Genomic DNA, 14,623 nt, shown 5'->3' on the forward strand with positions numbered 1-14,623 from the left:
CATGTATATTTGGCATAAACACTTGTTGTCACAGAGCCATTGAGATATTTAAGTTTTTTTCCAGCAACCACCATCACTGCTTTCTTAGTGCTTCTCGGTCTATATGATACATTAACTCACATACTCTCCTTTCAGAAAATCAGTTTTCCTTAAGCTGTGTATTCTACCACAAAGACCTGCTTTATAAACAAACAGCTTCCAAGACCTGAAATTGTGAGGTCATTTCCCAGGCACAATCTCTAAATCAGTATTAAATGTCTTTGACTCCACTGATGCTGGCATCAATATCAACATCGTATTTCAAGCACTTGGTCCCAGCACTCATCAAAGTGCTTTAGCAGGCTGTTCAAAATAAAGTAAACAGAGAACAAACTTCTGAATATACGAGCTCTTGTGCAGAGCAAAGTGCAAGGTGTCTCCCTTTTCCCTTTTCAAGGTTTTGCCTGGAAAACAAATGCTATCTTTGGTTCACCCTTTTCCACCACAGCCCATCCTTTGAACATACAGTATTTACATAGCACCAAAGCCAATGTCAAGGCTACTCAAGGAAATGCCAGCCCAGGCTCCTTCTAGACCAGCACGGCAGCATCACCAGGAAAGTTCTGATGTGTCAGTCAGTCCAATACGTACCACCAGATCTGGGCCAGACAGATAATACATTGGGTGGTATGTTTCCCTTGCACATGGATGACCCAGATTCGGTTCCCAACATTGCATATGGTCTCTAGGGCCCTGCCAAGAGTGATCCCTGAATGCTGAACCAGGACAAGCCCCACATATCATTGCTTGGTGTGACCCCAAAATAAAGGGAAGGGGAAGAGGAAAAGGGAGGAAGGGAGGAGAGGGGAGGGTGGAAGAGGGGAGGAGAAAGGGGAGAAAAGGAGAGGGGAAGAGAGGGGAGGAAAGGGGAGAAGAAAGGAATGGAGGGAAGGAGAGGGGAGGGGAGAGGAGGAGAGAGAAGGAGAGGGGAAGGATCAGAATGATTTTGCCCCAACAAAAATACTTTCAAAATTTTCTTCCCTCTTTTATGTTTTCTCAACAACATATAAAGACATTTACTGTCAGAAAGCAATTTTAGTGCGCCCACACACACACACACAAACACACACACACACACACACCACCACCACCACCACCACCACAACCACCACCACCACCACCCCCCACGGAGACTCAAGCCAAGATCTAGATTTAAATGACTCCATTCCTTATCTGTCTTCTTAAAGTCACTATCTATCTCTCTGCACTGACAGAGAGCTCCAAGACAGAGCATTTCGGCTTAAGAGAAAGCCTGGGTTGAAGAAATTGCAGAGAATATGTCACCCAGAGATTTACCACTAGCTGCCCTGTCTGTGAGTGATGTCCACTCCCCTTTACCCAGAGAGCCTTGTTTCAAGCAAACTCCTGGAATACTTTGATATCTGAGGAAGTGGGGGGTGGTCCATCATTCTTTTTCCTTAGATACATTTTTCTATCCATTATTATCATGTCTCTCCTCGTGCAGTTAGCATTTATTTCAATAAGAAACTGCTAAGTGCTTCAATTTATCTTCATTCAATTTATCGAATTCCAAGTCCTAGACTTTGCCAAGAGATGATTTTTCTATTGACGGGCATACCTGTGGAGAAGATGAACACCGTGTTGTTCCACAGTCCATGTCTTTTTAAGGCTGCAGTGACATTTCCCACGGCTTCATCCATAAGGGACACCATTCCTGCATAATGATGCCTGTTCTTGTTTTGGATAAAGTCGTAGGGCTCTAAGTATTCCTCAGGGACCTGAAGGGGCTCGTGGACAGACTGCAAAGCCAGGTAGAGAAACAGAGGCTGGAAAGAAAGTTTTTGCACATCAGTTAAAAGGGCACAAAAGTACTAACAAGAAAGAAGCAAGTCCACATGTATCCATTAATAAAAAATTTATTAAGACAATCCACAGAATAGGTTGGAAAGATCTGTAAATCATGTATCCCAAAAGGGACTCAAATCTAGAATATCTAGGAAACTCTTACAACTCAATAATAAGAGGCAGTAAACCCAATACAAAGTGGACAAAAAACATTGATTAGACATTTCCTTTTAGAAGGGTCAGAGGTTGCAATGCTCAGGGGCTACTCCTGGCAGTGCTCAGGGTATATATGTGGGGCTGGACATATGGGGCTACTTTAGGCTCAGCCAAGTACTCAGTACCATCTCTCTGGAACCAAATATTTCTGCAAGGATGTACAATTGATAGGCACATGAAAAATGTTCACTATCACTAGTCATTAGGGAAATGCAAACCAAAACTACATTTAGATCCCTCTTCACACATACCAAGATGGTTATAATGCAAACAAAATTATAGAAATAACATGTATTGGTGAGGATGAAGAGAAACTAGAACGCTTATTTATTGCCGGTGGGAACTAAAAATGGTGCCGCCAGTTGGGGGAAAATGTTGATGGCTCCTTTTCCTGTAAAATATAGTTACCATATGATCCAGAATTTCCATTCCCAGAGAAATGTAAGCATACATCTATACAAAATTTGCACATGGATGTGCACAGGGGGCATTATCTGGGGGTAGAGTGATAGTACAGCAGGTAGAGCATTTGCCTTGCATGCGGCTAACCCAGATTTGATTCCTGGCATCCCATCTGATTCCTCAAGTACCACCAGGAGTAATTCCTGAGTGTAGTGCCAGAATTAACCCCTGAGCATCGCTGGGTGTAACCCAAAAAGAAAAAACCCACAAGGCATTATTCATGATAGCCAAAAAGTGAAAACAACCAAAAAGTTCACCAACAAATGACAGGATAAAGAATTTATGATCTATTTTCAGCAAATAGATGGTAATAAACAGGAGTGAAGTACCAGTATATGCATAACACAGAACAACCTGAATTAGATTAAGAGGTGCCAATCACTAAAGGTCACATTTTATACAACTCCATTCATGTTTAAAATAATCCAAATAGGAAAATGTATGGGGATGGAAAGTGAATGAGCTGTTGCCTGAGGCATGTTAAGGCTGTTGTGATGTAAGTCATGAGAAAAGGATGGCCTGAGTGAGAGCAGACAATTATTGTATATTTAAATAGGTGGATTTTATGGACTGTGCATTACATATCACATCACTGTATCACTATATAACTGTCATCCCATTGCTCATCGATTTGCTTGAGCAGGCACCAGTAATGTCTCCATTGTGAGACTTGTTGTTACTGTTTTTGGCATATCAAATACAACACAGGTAGCTTGTCAGGATCTGCTGTGCGGCGAGATACTCAGCTTGCCAGTCTCTCTGAGAGGGACAGAAGAATCAAACCTGGGTCAGTCGCGTGCAAGGCAAATGCCCTACCTGCTGTGCTATCACTCCAAACCATATCACATACAAAATACATTTTAAAATAGGGCTGGAGAGATAGTCAGGGACCAAGTCACTTGCCTTGCAAGTGGCTGACCCTAGTTTGATAATAGTGTGTCAACAACAGTTACCATAAGGAAATGTTGTTCATGTATTAGATACTAAAATAGTGAGTTACTGACACTTTTCTCACTTAGGACTCAAACCCACCCTATGTCACTTCCCTTTTATAGGAAAATTAACTGAGATTCTAAAGTGTGATTTACCTAAATTCATATTAATTACAGAGCAGTTTCTTACTGAAAACCCCATTATATGATGTGGTTACATCCCAAAATAAATTGATGTTTTTTACTTTAGCAAAAAGAAATTCCTGCCTTTTAAGAGAAAGTTAGTCAGTGTTGATTCTTTATGAGGAGGGAATAAATACTGTGCCTCAGTAGTCTTTGATCTAGGACCAAACGTAGGGCCAATTTGAGAGCAGAAAACTTCAGAATGTGATTTTTTTTTTTTTTTTTTTTGCTTTTTGGGTCACACCCAGCGCTGCTCAGGAGTTACTCCTGGCTTTGCACTCAGGAATCACTCCTGGTGGTGCTTGGGGGACCATATGGGATGCCGGGAATCAAACCTGGGTCGGCCGCGTGCAAGGCAAACGCCCTACCCGCTGTGCTATCGCTCCGGCCCCCAGAATGTGATATTTTACGCCAATTTATACATTTTACCTCTGTGGTGCTTCAGGCCTCTCTATAATGCTTCTGAAGAATTTTTTAATGAGTTGAAACCCCCAAGAAAACAACTCATTCAGCCAAACATAAGCACATAATTCTGTTAAAAGTGTTTCAGGTGAATAAATCTTACAAATGGGTCGAGGAAAGTAAGAAAGCAGAATGAAGTTGGTGTGGACTCTGACCTCATTCTTCATTATTGATGCTTTCCTTTAAACTGTCCATTACCCAGCCCGGAAATTGAGAAAGGAGCAGACACACATAGATGTCCAACAGATTCTCAAAGAGATGAGTTTGAGTTTGGATCTTTGATATTTAGAAACACCTTTCCCTAAAATCAAAATGTCTAAAAGGCTGTCAAATATCAAAGTCATTGCTTAAAACCTATTTGACTGAGAGTGAGTGATAGGAGGACATCCAGGATAATATTTCATGTATTCAATACTGCCATGGGAAAACACTGCAGATTTCGGTTCAGAAGCCTATGCTGAATGCTTTGATGCTGCCGAGGTAGTGGGTGGGAGACATGGGGGGGGTGCGCTTTGCTTCTTCGGGTCCCTAACACAGGTGCTTCCCACTGCACCCTCATGTGTCACAGAAATGTGGAAGCCCCCCATATATTGTGGAGAAGCCCTGGCAAAGAAGCAAGAGCACCCCTGGACTGAGATGTTCAGTGAAGGACAATGCACGGGGGTATCAGAGACCCGACAGTGTGGTTGGGAGGGGCGTGTCTGAGGTTAGAGCAGCTATCTGGGTCCTAGTTCAAACAATGGAAGGTCACCACCATTTGTAGCCCACATAAATTTTAAAAATCTGAAACTCAATGACATAAAAATAATTTTTTTCATCTTCTTAAAAATATAAAGCCTCTGTTAACGCCATGCCCACACTCCATCTAGTAACTAATGGTTCAAGTGTGAGAAACGGAGACCTTCCTCCCCAAACATCCCTCCTTACTGCCACTGAGCGGGTCATTTCAACAAGCAGTGTGGGCCTGGGAGCTGCGGGGTCTGGGTCTGGGTTCTCAGGAATGGGATGAGGGTATGAAAGAGCTCGTTTGCTGCTGAAGCCATGTGCCTGGCCTGGCTAGCAACAGCGACATAGATGCTCAGAGGTGACCGTGAGAACAGAGAGAGAAGACAGATCACTTCCAGGCCATGACCAATTCTGAGAGACAGGGAGGGCAGGAAAGAGCTCCTAGAACCTCTACAGGGAAAGAGAAAAATGACTCTGAAACCATCCTCAAAGGGTTTCATATGCTCAGTATGGACATTATTCTACTTTGGCAAATTACAGCAAAACACTAGCAAGACATCCCCCTCCCTTGTTGGGGACTTCGAACCCAGCACCTCACACTGGTGAGACATATGCTCTGCCACTGAGAATCCTCTCTGGTCCCACCTGTAGAAAAAGTTCCACAATTGTCCTTAGGAATCAACAGGTCCTCTCCCCTCCATTTCACCAGCTATCCCAGGCCATCTGGCATAGAACCAACAGGCTTCCGTGCCCAGCACTCTCTCGTCAGCAGAAGATTGATGGATGAACAGTTCATTTAAATGCGCTGAAGGCCAGTGCACCATATTGGGAGTATTTCCGTCAATTTCATAAAAATGAAGTGCCAGCACAACAGGGGGACATTTATTCATGAAACAACATATCCGCCCCCTGCCACCTCCCTTAAAGCCAGATGTGAAACACTTCCATTCTTGTTTTTTAAATGGAAAATAATTGAGTGCTGTTCTGTCAAAAGAACAATGAACAAGGTTCTCCAACTACACTCAAGAACCCACTCTCCCCACACCCATCTGTACCCATATCTCCTAAGACCCTCCCCGGAAACAGTTGCCATAGTTTTCCCACCTCTGCCACCAAGACCTGAGCTCACATTAGCCTAGTGAGCAGCTGGCTTCCTGGGGGTAGGCTCATCATTACCCTGCCTTCTACTGACTCGAGTCCCAGCTGATCGAACCTCTGCTTCATCATTCTGACCTCACTGACATCCTGACTAAGAATACTGGCAGATAGTACAGAGGTAAGGCCTTTGCTTTGCATGTGGCCACTTCAACCAACCTGTGTTCAATCCTGGCACTGCTATGGCATTTGATCACCATGAGGGCTCTGAGCACAGAGCCGAAAAGGGCCCGTGTGCATCGTTGGGTAATAAAACACTGAAATTCTGGACCAGAATTCTGGATCTGACCTTGATACCCATGGATGTCTGGGGTTAGCCTGGATTTGGATCTCACCATTTCTTTCTTGGGTTCAGATCCCTGCTCTGTCTAACCCAGTTACAGCTGTCATCTTTACACAAGCTACTTTTACACGAACTATCTTTGAGTGGGGGGAGGAGGTGCAAGAGAAACACTTGGCATTAATAAAAGGATCACTCCTGGAGGAGCTTGGAAGACATATTAGGTGCCAGGAATTGACCCGAGGTCAGTCACATGCAAGGCAAGTGCTTTAATCCTGTGCTATCTCTCCAGCCCCACTTTGGTTTTATAGGAATACAAAAGGAAGTACTAGATGTAAGTCATGATCAAATGTTTAAATGTTACATTTTATCACACAAATATAAAAGCATGAAATTCTTATCTAATGGTATTAGCATATCAGTAAGATGCTATGAACTGAACTCTAAATATTCTCACCAAACATCAGTGAGGAAGATAGCCTTTCTTTCTTTCTTTCTTTCTTTCTTTCTTTCTTTCTTTCTTTCTTTCTTTCTTTCTTTCTTTCTTTCTTTCTTTCTTTCTCTTTCCTTATTTTTTTTTATTGAATCACTGTGAGATACAGTTACAAAGCTTTCAGTTTGAGTTTCAGTCACATAATGATCGAACACCCATCGCACCACCAGTGCACATTTTCCACCACCATTGTCCCCAGTATCCCCTCCACCCTTCCCAACCCTCTACTTTCCTCTATAGCGGAACATTTCCCCCAAACTCTCTCTATGCTTTTGGGTATTATGGTTTGCAATATAGATACTGAGAGGCTATCACGTGTGGTCCTTTATCTACTTTCAGCACACATCTCCCATCCCGAACGATCCCTCCAGCCATCATTGATTTAATGATCCCTTCTCTATTACAGCTGCCTTCTCCTCCAGCTCCTGAGACAGGCTTCCAACTATGCAAGAAAGTCTATTTTCATTCCCTTAGTGCATTTTCTTCATCAAAAGTAAACAGTTTTGAAAATCATATGATGTGCTTTGAAATAACCATTTTCTTCTTTGATTCCCAAATTACAACACTTCTTTCAAAAGTGTATGGGGGCTGGGGTAGTAGGAGTCTACCAGTAGAAATTCACATTCTGTTTAAGGACTAGGGACTGGAGAGACAGTACAGGCCTTAAGGGTCTTGCTTTTCATGCAGCTGGTCCTGCTTCAATCTCTGGTACCACATATGATCCCTTATCCCCAGCACCAGCATGAGTGCTCCCTGAGCACAGAACCAGGAATAGCCACAGAGCACTACAGGATGTGGCCCAAATCCTTCCCTTGCCCCCCCCCCCCCCACATTTCTGAACTTCTGGTACAGCAGGTATATGAAAAGAAATGTTGTTTTGGGTGTGTGTGTGTGTGTGTGTGTGTGTGTGTGTGTGTGTGTGTGTGTGTGTGTGTGTGTGTTTTGAGGGGGAAGGGTTGCTTTGGGGTTTGTTTTTTTTTGTTTTGTTTTGCTTTGCTTTAGTCTTTGGGCCACACCCAGTGGTGCTCAGAGCTTACTCTTGTTTGCTCAGAGATCACTCATAGTGAGTCCAGTACACCTTAAGGGGTGTCAGGAATCAAACCCAGGCTGGCTGTAGTCAAGGCAAGAACCCTGCCCACTATACTATCACTCTGGCACCAGGAAATATGTTTTTGTTCTGCAAAGTGATGAAGAGAGATGATAGTAACTAGAAGACACTAACGGAATACCTGGCATCACATTGTAGCGTTGGTGTCATAGGAATTGAAGAGAGAAGACCTTCTTTCCCAGCACTGCACAGTTGCCCTCAGCTGTGTGTAGGAACACCAGCATCAACTGGGATCCTGTTACAAAATAGCTCCATATGTTTCCCCCCCTCCCAAGTGGTCTTTAAACCAGACATAGTTTTAAGTTAGCTGGTGGATACTTTGTGTGTGTTTCTTTAATGGTTTCCATCTTAGGACAAGTTGCCTGTGTTTCAATCTATATGGGGCACCAGAGAAACATACACAGAATTAGATTCAGGGCTGGGATAAAAAGAAGAAAAGCACAGTTCCTGCAACACTGTCCACCACAACCGAGAAGGAAACGTGTGAACATTGCATTGGCTGCCTTAAACTTTATAAGGGGAGCTCTTGGCTGCTGATTATTTCATCTCTTTGTGCCTAGGCTCGAATCTTGGAGGATGCTGGTCCTGTTAAATGCTATTTCTAGAACAGTTCAGGTTGCCAGAGATATAGTACAGGGGTTAAGATCTGCCGTGCTGTCAGCTTCAGTTTGCTCCCCAGCGTCACATACAGTTCCTTGAGTACCAGCAAGAGTGATCCCTAAGCACAGAATCAGGAGTAAGCCCTGAACACTACCAGGGCCCTAAAAACAAAAAAAAACATTGGTGGTTTTTTTTTTTTTTTCAGAGGACTGGGCAGAGAGTACTGGGAGTGAGGCACTTGCCTTGTATGCAGTTGGCCCCAGTCCATATCCCTGGTGCTACATAAGGTTCCCCCAAAGCCCTGTCAGGAGTCACTCCCGAGCACAGAGCCAGGAAGGGCCCCTGAGCACTGCTGGGTGTTTCCCAGAGGATATTTCAGACACTTAAGGAAAGGATTTAGTAAATTAAATAAATAAAATACTCTGTAGAAATGACTGCCCTCTCATCTGGCTATTCCCTTCACGTTTTCCACGAGCAGCACCATGCTAACCGCTTGGCGTGGTGTGAGGGCTCTTGAGGCTTCTTCTTAGTTCTGGTGCTTTCCCCGGCATGCCCGCGACAGCAGCCCACCCACTAACAACTACTTCACCCCAGCTGCTTTCTTTTATCCGCTCGCTGTGACGGGCACACTGAGAGAATACACCATTGTTCTTTAATGGGAACGAAGTTTTACTGAAGGCATATTGTAGTTATTGAAGATTAAATCATGCTATACTCCACACTTGTAAAAGCTTTTTGCTGTGACCCTCGGTATCTGAGGAGAATCAACAGCGGCCACACACCAGAACTACTGGTGGGGGGTCGAGGGGAAGGGGTAATTAAATGCTTATGGCAGGAAGTCACTTCTGACTAATAAATCACCATTGTTGGCTTTCATATTTCTTATAAGTGTCCCCGATGATCCTAATATACAGGATTGAGGCCACTGAGCCAAATCCTAGCCTGCGGCTTGTAATCTCTGTGCCCCGGGATGTTAGCTGACACCCGTGAGGCTAGTTAAGTGCTCTGAGCTCTGGCATCCAACAGTCCAGGTTTAAGTTCTGATTCAGTTGCTCTGTGACTGTGAATGAATCGCTTCGTCTCTCTGCACCAGTTTGCTGATCTGTAGATAGTGCCTACCTCAAAGGACAGGGTGACTACCACCGTTTCCTTAATTAAGCCTTTGTTCTTTGGGGTTTGGGCTGTATATATAAAACACCAAGTTTACAAAAAAAAAAAAAAGGAAAACACCTGAAAATTTAATGAACAAACTAGCAGTTAACTTCCCATGTAGCATTGCACCGGTTCAGACCTAGATTTTAATGGTACTCATTTTTTGAGAGAATGCTCCCATTTCTTCCATGCTGCACAGCAAGCATAGCCAATGCAAGAGGGAGAGTGATGAAAAGCCTTAAGGAGGGGAAAGTTGAGGACAGCACCAGAGAAACACCCCTGCACTGAGTGAGAGTAGACAAAGAGAGTCAGAAGGAAATTACCTCGAAGAGAGCCAGCAGCTGGGTACCAAGTCTAAGTAGGTACATACAGTAGGCTCACCACTTGAGAGAAGCAGCGACCACCCTGGGGACCCTCAACAACTGTCAGAGATGGAAGGCCAGAAATTGGGAGAAGCAGATCACATCATACAGTTTGTAATTTGCGACCTCCCTTGAAGGACTAATTTCATAGGTGTCCTGACCCGGTTCTTAGCCATGGTCTACGCCATGGTCTGAATCCAACACTCAGCAACACAACTAACAGATTCAATTTAAAGGTATTTTAAAGCTGAATGAATAGAATTTAGCTTAAACTTTTAGTTGATAACATTGTCTATAGTTTAACCAAAAAACGACTCAGACTTTCTTCCCCCTGGCCCCCTGCTTTTTTTGGTGAAGCAAGAACAAATTTTTTTTAATTTATTTTTTTAATGTTTTTTATTTTACAAGGTAGTTCACAATATTTGATTACATTTAATATTCAGACACCAATCCCACCACCATTACACCTTGCCACCACCATAGTTTGGATATTTCCATCCAGAACCCCAATCCAGGGATCCCAAAAGCTGAACTGAAATTAAAAATTTTGTATTGTTTGATATGGAAAAAATGCCGAAAGTGCTACAAAAAAGTATCCTTAGAGGAAAGAGTGTGAAGATTATTTTATTTCAAGAGGGCCAATAAGACCTTCTATAATATGTTGTTAAACATTGAGCCTTGTGTTATTATCTATCTATCTATATATATATCTGTAACATATATGTATGTGTATACATATATATTTCCCTCTTAGATTGGTTGCCTCCTACTTTGAACCCCATCAATATGGTGTGGTACTCTTGGAGTATGGGTAGGGTGTGTCCTATAAAGTGTCGCATGGTCCAGGAGTGAGGCTCGGCCCGAGCATGTGAAGAGTGACCTGAAGCAAGAAAAATTTTATTGAAACTTATTTATAAAGATGTGAGAGGAGAGAGTGAAAGAAAGAAGTACATGCTCAAGAGAGAACACGGGCTTCTTCAGAGTGGAAATAAGCAAGCAAAGAAACACAAGATGAGTAAGCAAGATACATGGGAAGCACGGACTTGATGAGCAAGCCTACAAGATTTTCCTGTAGAAAAAAATTTCTACAGAAATTCCTCTCAGTAGAAAAGCCAAAAAGATTCAGCACATGACATACACCACTGCTTCAGTAGGTGAATGTGCCAGACAAGGCTCGGCATTACAGCATGTCTCTGGATCAGGAGACCTGATGCTGGTAAGATGTTCACTCTCACCGCTCCCAAAGAGCCAGTGACTTCAAATACAATCAGGCACTTTATTTTATGGTAGAAATGGGCTGATTCTAAAATTGAAACAAGCAACCACAATATCTAGCACAGCAAAAATAATCTTGGTGGAGAAAATAAAAAATTAAAGAACCAGACCTGAACTTAAGAGTTGCCAATCCCTTAATAGAAAGTTTGCTATAAGTAAGTTTCATATGAGGCTGGAGCCATAGTACGGTGTGTAGGGCACTTGCCTTGCATGTGGCTGACTCGGGTTTACTCCCTGGCATCCCATATGGTTCCCCCAAACACCACCAGGTTACTGAGTACAGCATCGGGGTAAGCCCTGAGCACTGCCATGTGTACCTCCCTCCTTTTCCCAGCAAAAAAAGAAATTCTCATGCAGATAAGAATTGATTTTTTAAAGTCTTTTTACTATTTATAGCATATATAAATATATAAAAATATATATAATATATAAATATATACATAATTACCAAAATAATAAAACTATTTCTCTGGAAGCATTTTAAACACAACATGCTTCAAAGTGTGATCTGGGTGCATTTGCATGAGAATCGCTCTTAATGAATTTCTTTACAATACTGATGTATGGGGCTAAGGAGATAGTTCCCAGGGATGGAGTCATGTTTTTTGAGAACCTCAAGTTCCATCCGTAGCACCACATGGTCTCCTGAGCACCAAACACTGCAGGGCTTGGTCCCCACAAAAATAAAATGAAATACCTATATATCTATTTTCCCCAGACCTACTGAATCATACTTAAAGAGTATGATTCTTTAAAGAGGTGAGCTTTAGGAGTTTTTGTTTAATAATCTTCCCAAACTGATCCTTACATACTCTAAAAATTTTATTTTATTTTATTTTATTTATTTACTGCTTTTTTGGGTCACATTAACGATGCACAGGGGTTACTCCTGGCTCATGCACCCAGGAATTACTCCTGGCGGTGCTTGAGGGACCATATGGGATACTGGGAATCGAAGCCGGGTAGGCCACGTGCAAGGCAAATGCCCTACTCGCTGTGCTATCACTTTAGCCCCTACTCTAAAAATTTTAAAACAATTCCCCTAGAATTTATTAGCTTTCTAGAGAGAAAGCTAATAAATTCTAGGAGAATCATTTTAAATTTTTAGAAATCTAATAATAGTGTTTTTTTTTTCTTATACTCATCTGAAGAGATGCTATTTTAACACAATTTTATAACAATAAAGAAGGCAAGGCTTACCTTTTCTGGCGGGTGGTTATTTATGAGGTCTATAGCCCTTTGCGTAAATATGTTTGTTGAATACATATTTTTATAACCTGTTGCAACTTCTTCACCATCTCGAAAATCAAGAGCACACCGTGTGGTATTGAGAGCGGTGATTACTGAACAACGCTCATGGGAATAGTAATCTTCGCTACCTAGGAGGTATCCTACAATAAGAATGGGAGAGAAAGAAGTCAGTATAGCATAAAAATGGTTAAACAAACAAACGTTTCAGCATTTAATTACCTAATGCAATTGATTACCCGTGACAAGTTTAATCAGATGACAAGATTAATCAGAACACCATTCTTAACATCTCTATTTGACAGCAGACAACATTGACAAATCATTGCAGAAAAACTTGAGTCCATGCTGCAGTCCTGGGTTCAATTCCCAGCATCCCATATGGTCCTCTGAGCACCGCCAGGAGTGATTCCTGAGTGCAGAGCCAGGAGTAACCCCTGTTTACTACTGGGTGTGACCCAAAAAGAAAAAAAACACTTGAGTCCATGCCTCGTTCATGTATGCAGAACACAAGTTCTAAAATTAGGAGATTCAAAGTAAAGATGTTCTAAAAATCGGAATTCAAATTTAATAAAAGTGATGATACTTTATCCTTTTAAAATCTATCTTATGACATAAATAGTATAGGGTTTATATGATTTGTTTCAAGTTTAGTCTCTAAGGAGATCAGAAAGAAACACAGAACTAAAAAATGTTGACAATGACATCGGGAGAGTGGCTTCAAGGTTATTTATGAATGCCTGTAGGAGGATTCATCTTTGGTCAGATGCTGACACCCACTGGTGAAAGGCATAAATCTTTCTATGGTGTCTCTAGTCAGAAAACTCCACAGAGATCAAACTAACATGCAGCACTGAAAATTAGATTTTTCTGCCAACCAGGATCTCATTTTTGCCCCAGATTTAAAGGACATCAAGTGTTTATTCCCCAATTTAGATTTAAACATGAAAGAAATAGGTTTTTCTCCACTAATAGTCATTTCTGTGAATGTTCTATATTTTCCTAAAACACCAAAATAAGCTGCACTATGTAATGTGTGATTCTAGGTATAGGATAAAATGCTCCAAATAAGTAAACCTATAAAGACAAGAAGTAGCTTAGTGGTTGCCCAGAGCTGACAGGGCTGGAGGAAATAGCAGAAATGGCACTAATGGAGCTGTGTTTTCCTTATGAGTTATAAAAATGTTCTACAATTGAGTTATGATAAGAGCATCAAAACCCTAGGAATTCTGTAAAAAAATCATTAAATTATATGCTTTAGTTGGCTGAACTCTATGGTATGTGAATTGTACCTCAATAAAGCTATTGAAAGAAATAGCTATTCTGGACTCCAGCTATCTTTTGATGAATACTGCATTTTAATCTGAAAATGAAGGAGCTCTTGGGGCAGAGAAAGAGTACAGTAGGTAGGGAACTCGCCTTGCACACTGCACATGGATTTTATTCCTGGTACCTTACACGATCCCCCGAGTCCGGAAGTAGTGGCCCCTGAGCACAGAGTCAGAAGCCCTGAGTACCACTGGGTGTGGCCCCCACAAAAAAGGGGTGATACAGGAACAGAGAAAGAATACAAGAGGTAAGATGCTTGTTTTGTATGCAATTGACCACCGTTTGATCCTCAACACTGTATGTGGTTTCCTAAGCACCAGGAGTGACTCCAAAACACAGAACCAGGAATGCAACCTGGGTACTGCCTGATGTGGCCCAAAACCCACCAAAAATATTTTAAATGAGGATGATAAAATAGGCCTAGTTCTTTCCCCAGTCCTGAAATTTCTACAAAATTACAATTAAAGGTCTTCCACAGCTTTTATAATAAATTCATTTTAAATTCATTCCCCTTTTCCATTATCAAGCAAATTCAGAGTCCTAAATACAATATTCAATCTTGTTGTTAGATAAGATTCTAAGCCATAACATTTTCTCATATGTGTATAGAACAGGAAGGGAAATCCAATGTGCTGGCCAGTTAATGTGCCTTAAAGGAATAAATTCATCTATATGGGAGTTCTATTCATTTTTAATAACATGGTGTTAAGGTTTGAGGAATTCACTAACAATTCTTTGTAAATATAAACATTTTTACAGGGGCACCCCAGAGGGTGCTAGGTGAGTCCACCACCA

General features: G+C 41.9%; 1 protein-coding gene across 2 annotated transcripts in view; it reads right to left on the reverse strand.

The window, feature by feature from the left end:
- ARSB (arylsulfatase B) overlaps nucleotides 1-14,623 on the reverse strand; it is a 203,098-nt gene that overhangs the window by 170,390 nt on the left and 18,085 nt on the right. For both annotated transcript variants that reach the window (XM_055118452.1, XM_004613146.2), the window contains exons 3-4: nucleotides 12,452-12,642; nucleotides 1,619-1,826 (exon numbers count right to left, since the gene is read on the reverse strand). In XM_055118452.1, coding sequence (XP_054974427.1) covers nucleotides 1,619-1,826; nucleotides 12,452-12,642 — 399 coding nt within the window. The remainder of the gene's footprint in view (nucleotides 1-1,618; nucleotides 1,827-12,451; nucleotides 12,643-14,623) is intronic.

Source organism: Sorex araneus, chromosome 1, assembly GCF_027595985.1.
Source record: "Sorex araneus isolate mSorAra2 chromosome 1, mSorAra2.pri, whole genome shotgun sequence".
In the NCBI taxonomy this organism is placed as follows: Eukaryota; Metazoa; Chordata; class Mammalia; order Eulipotyphla; family Soricidae; genus Sorex; species Sorex araneus.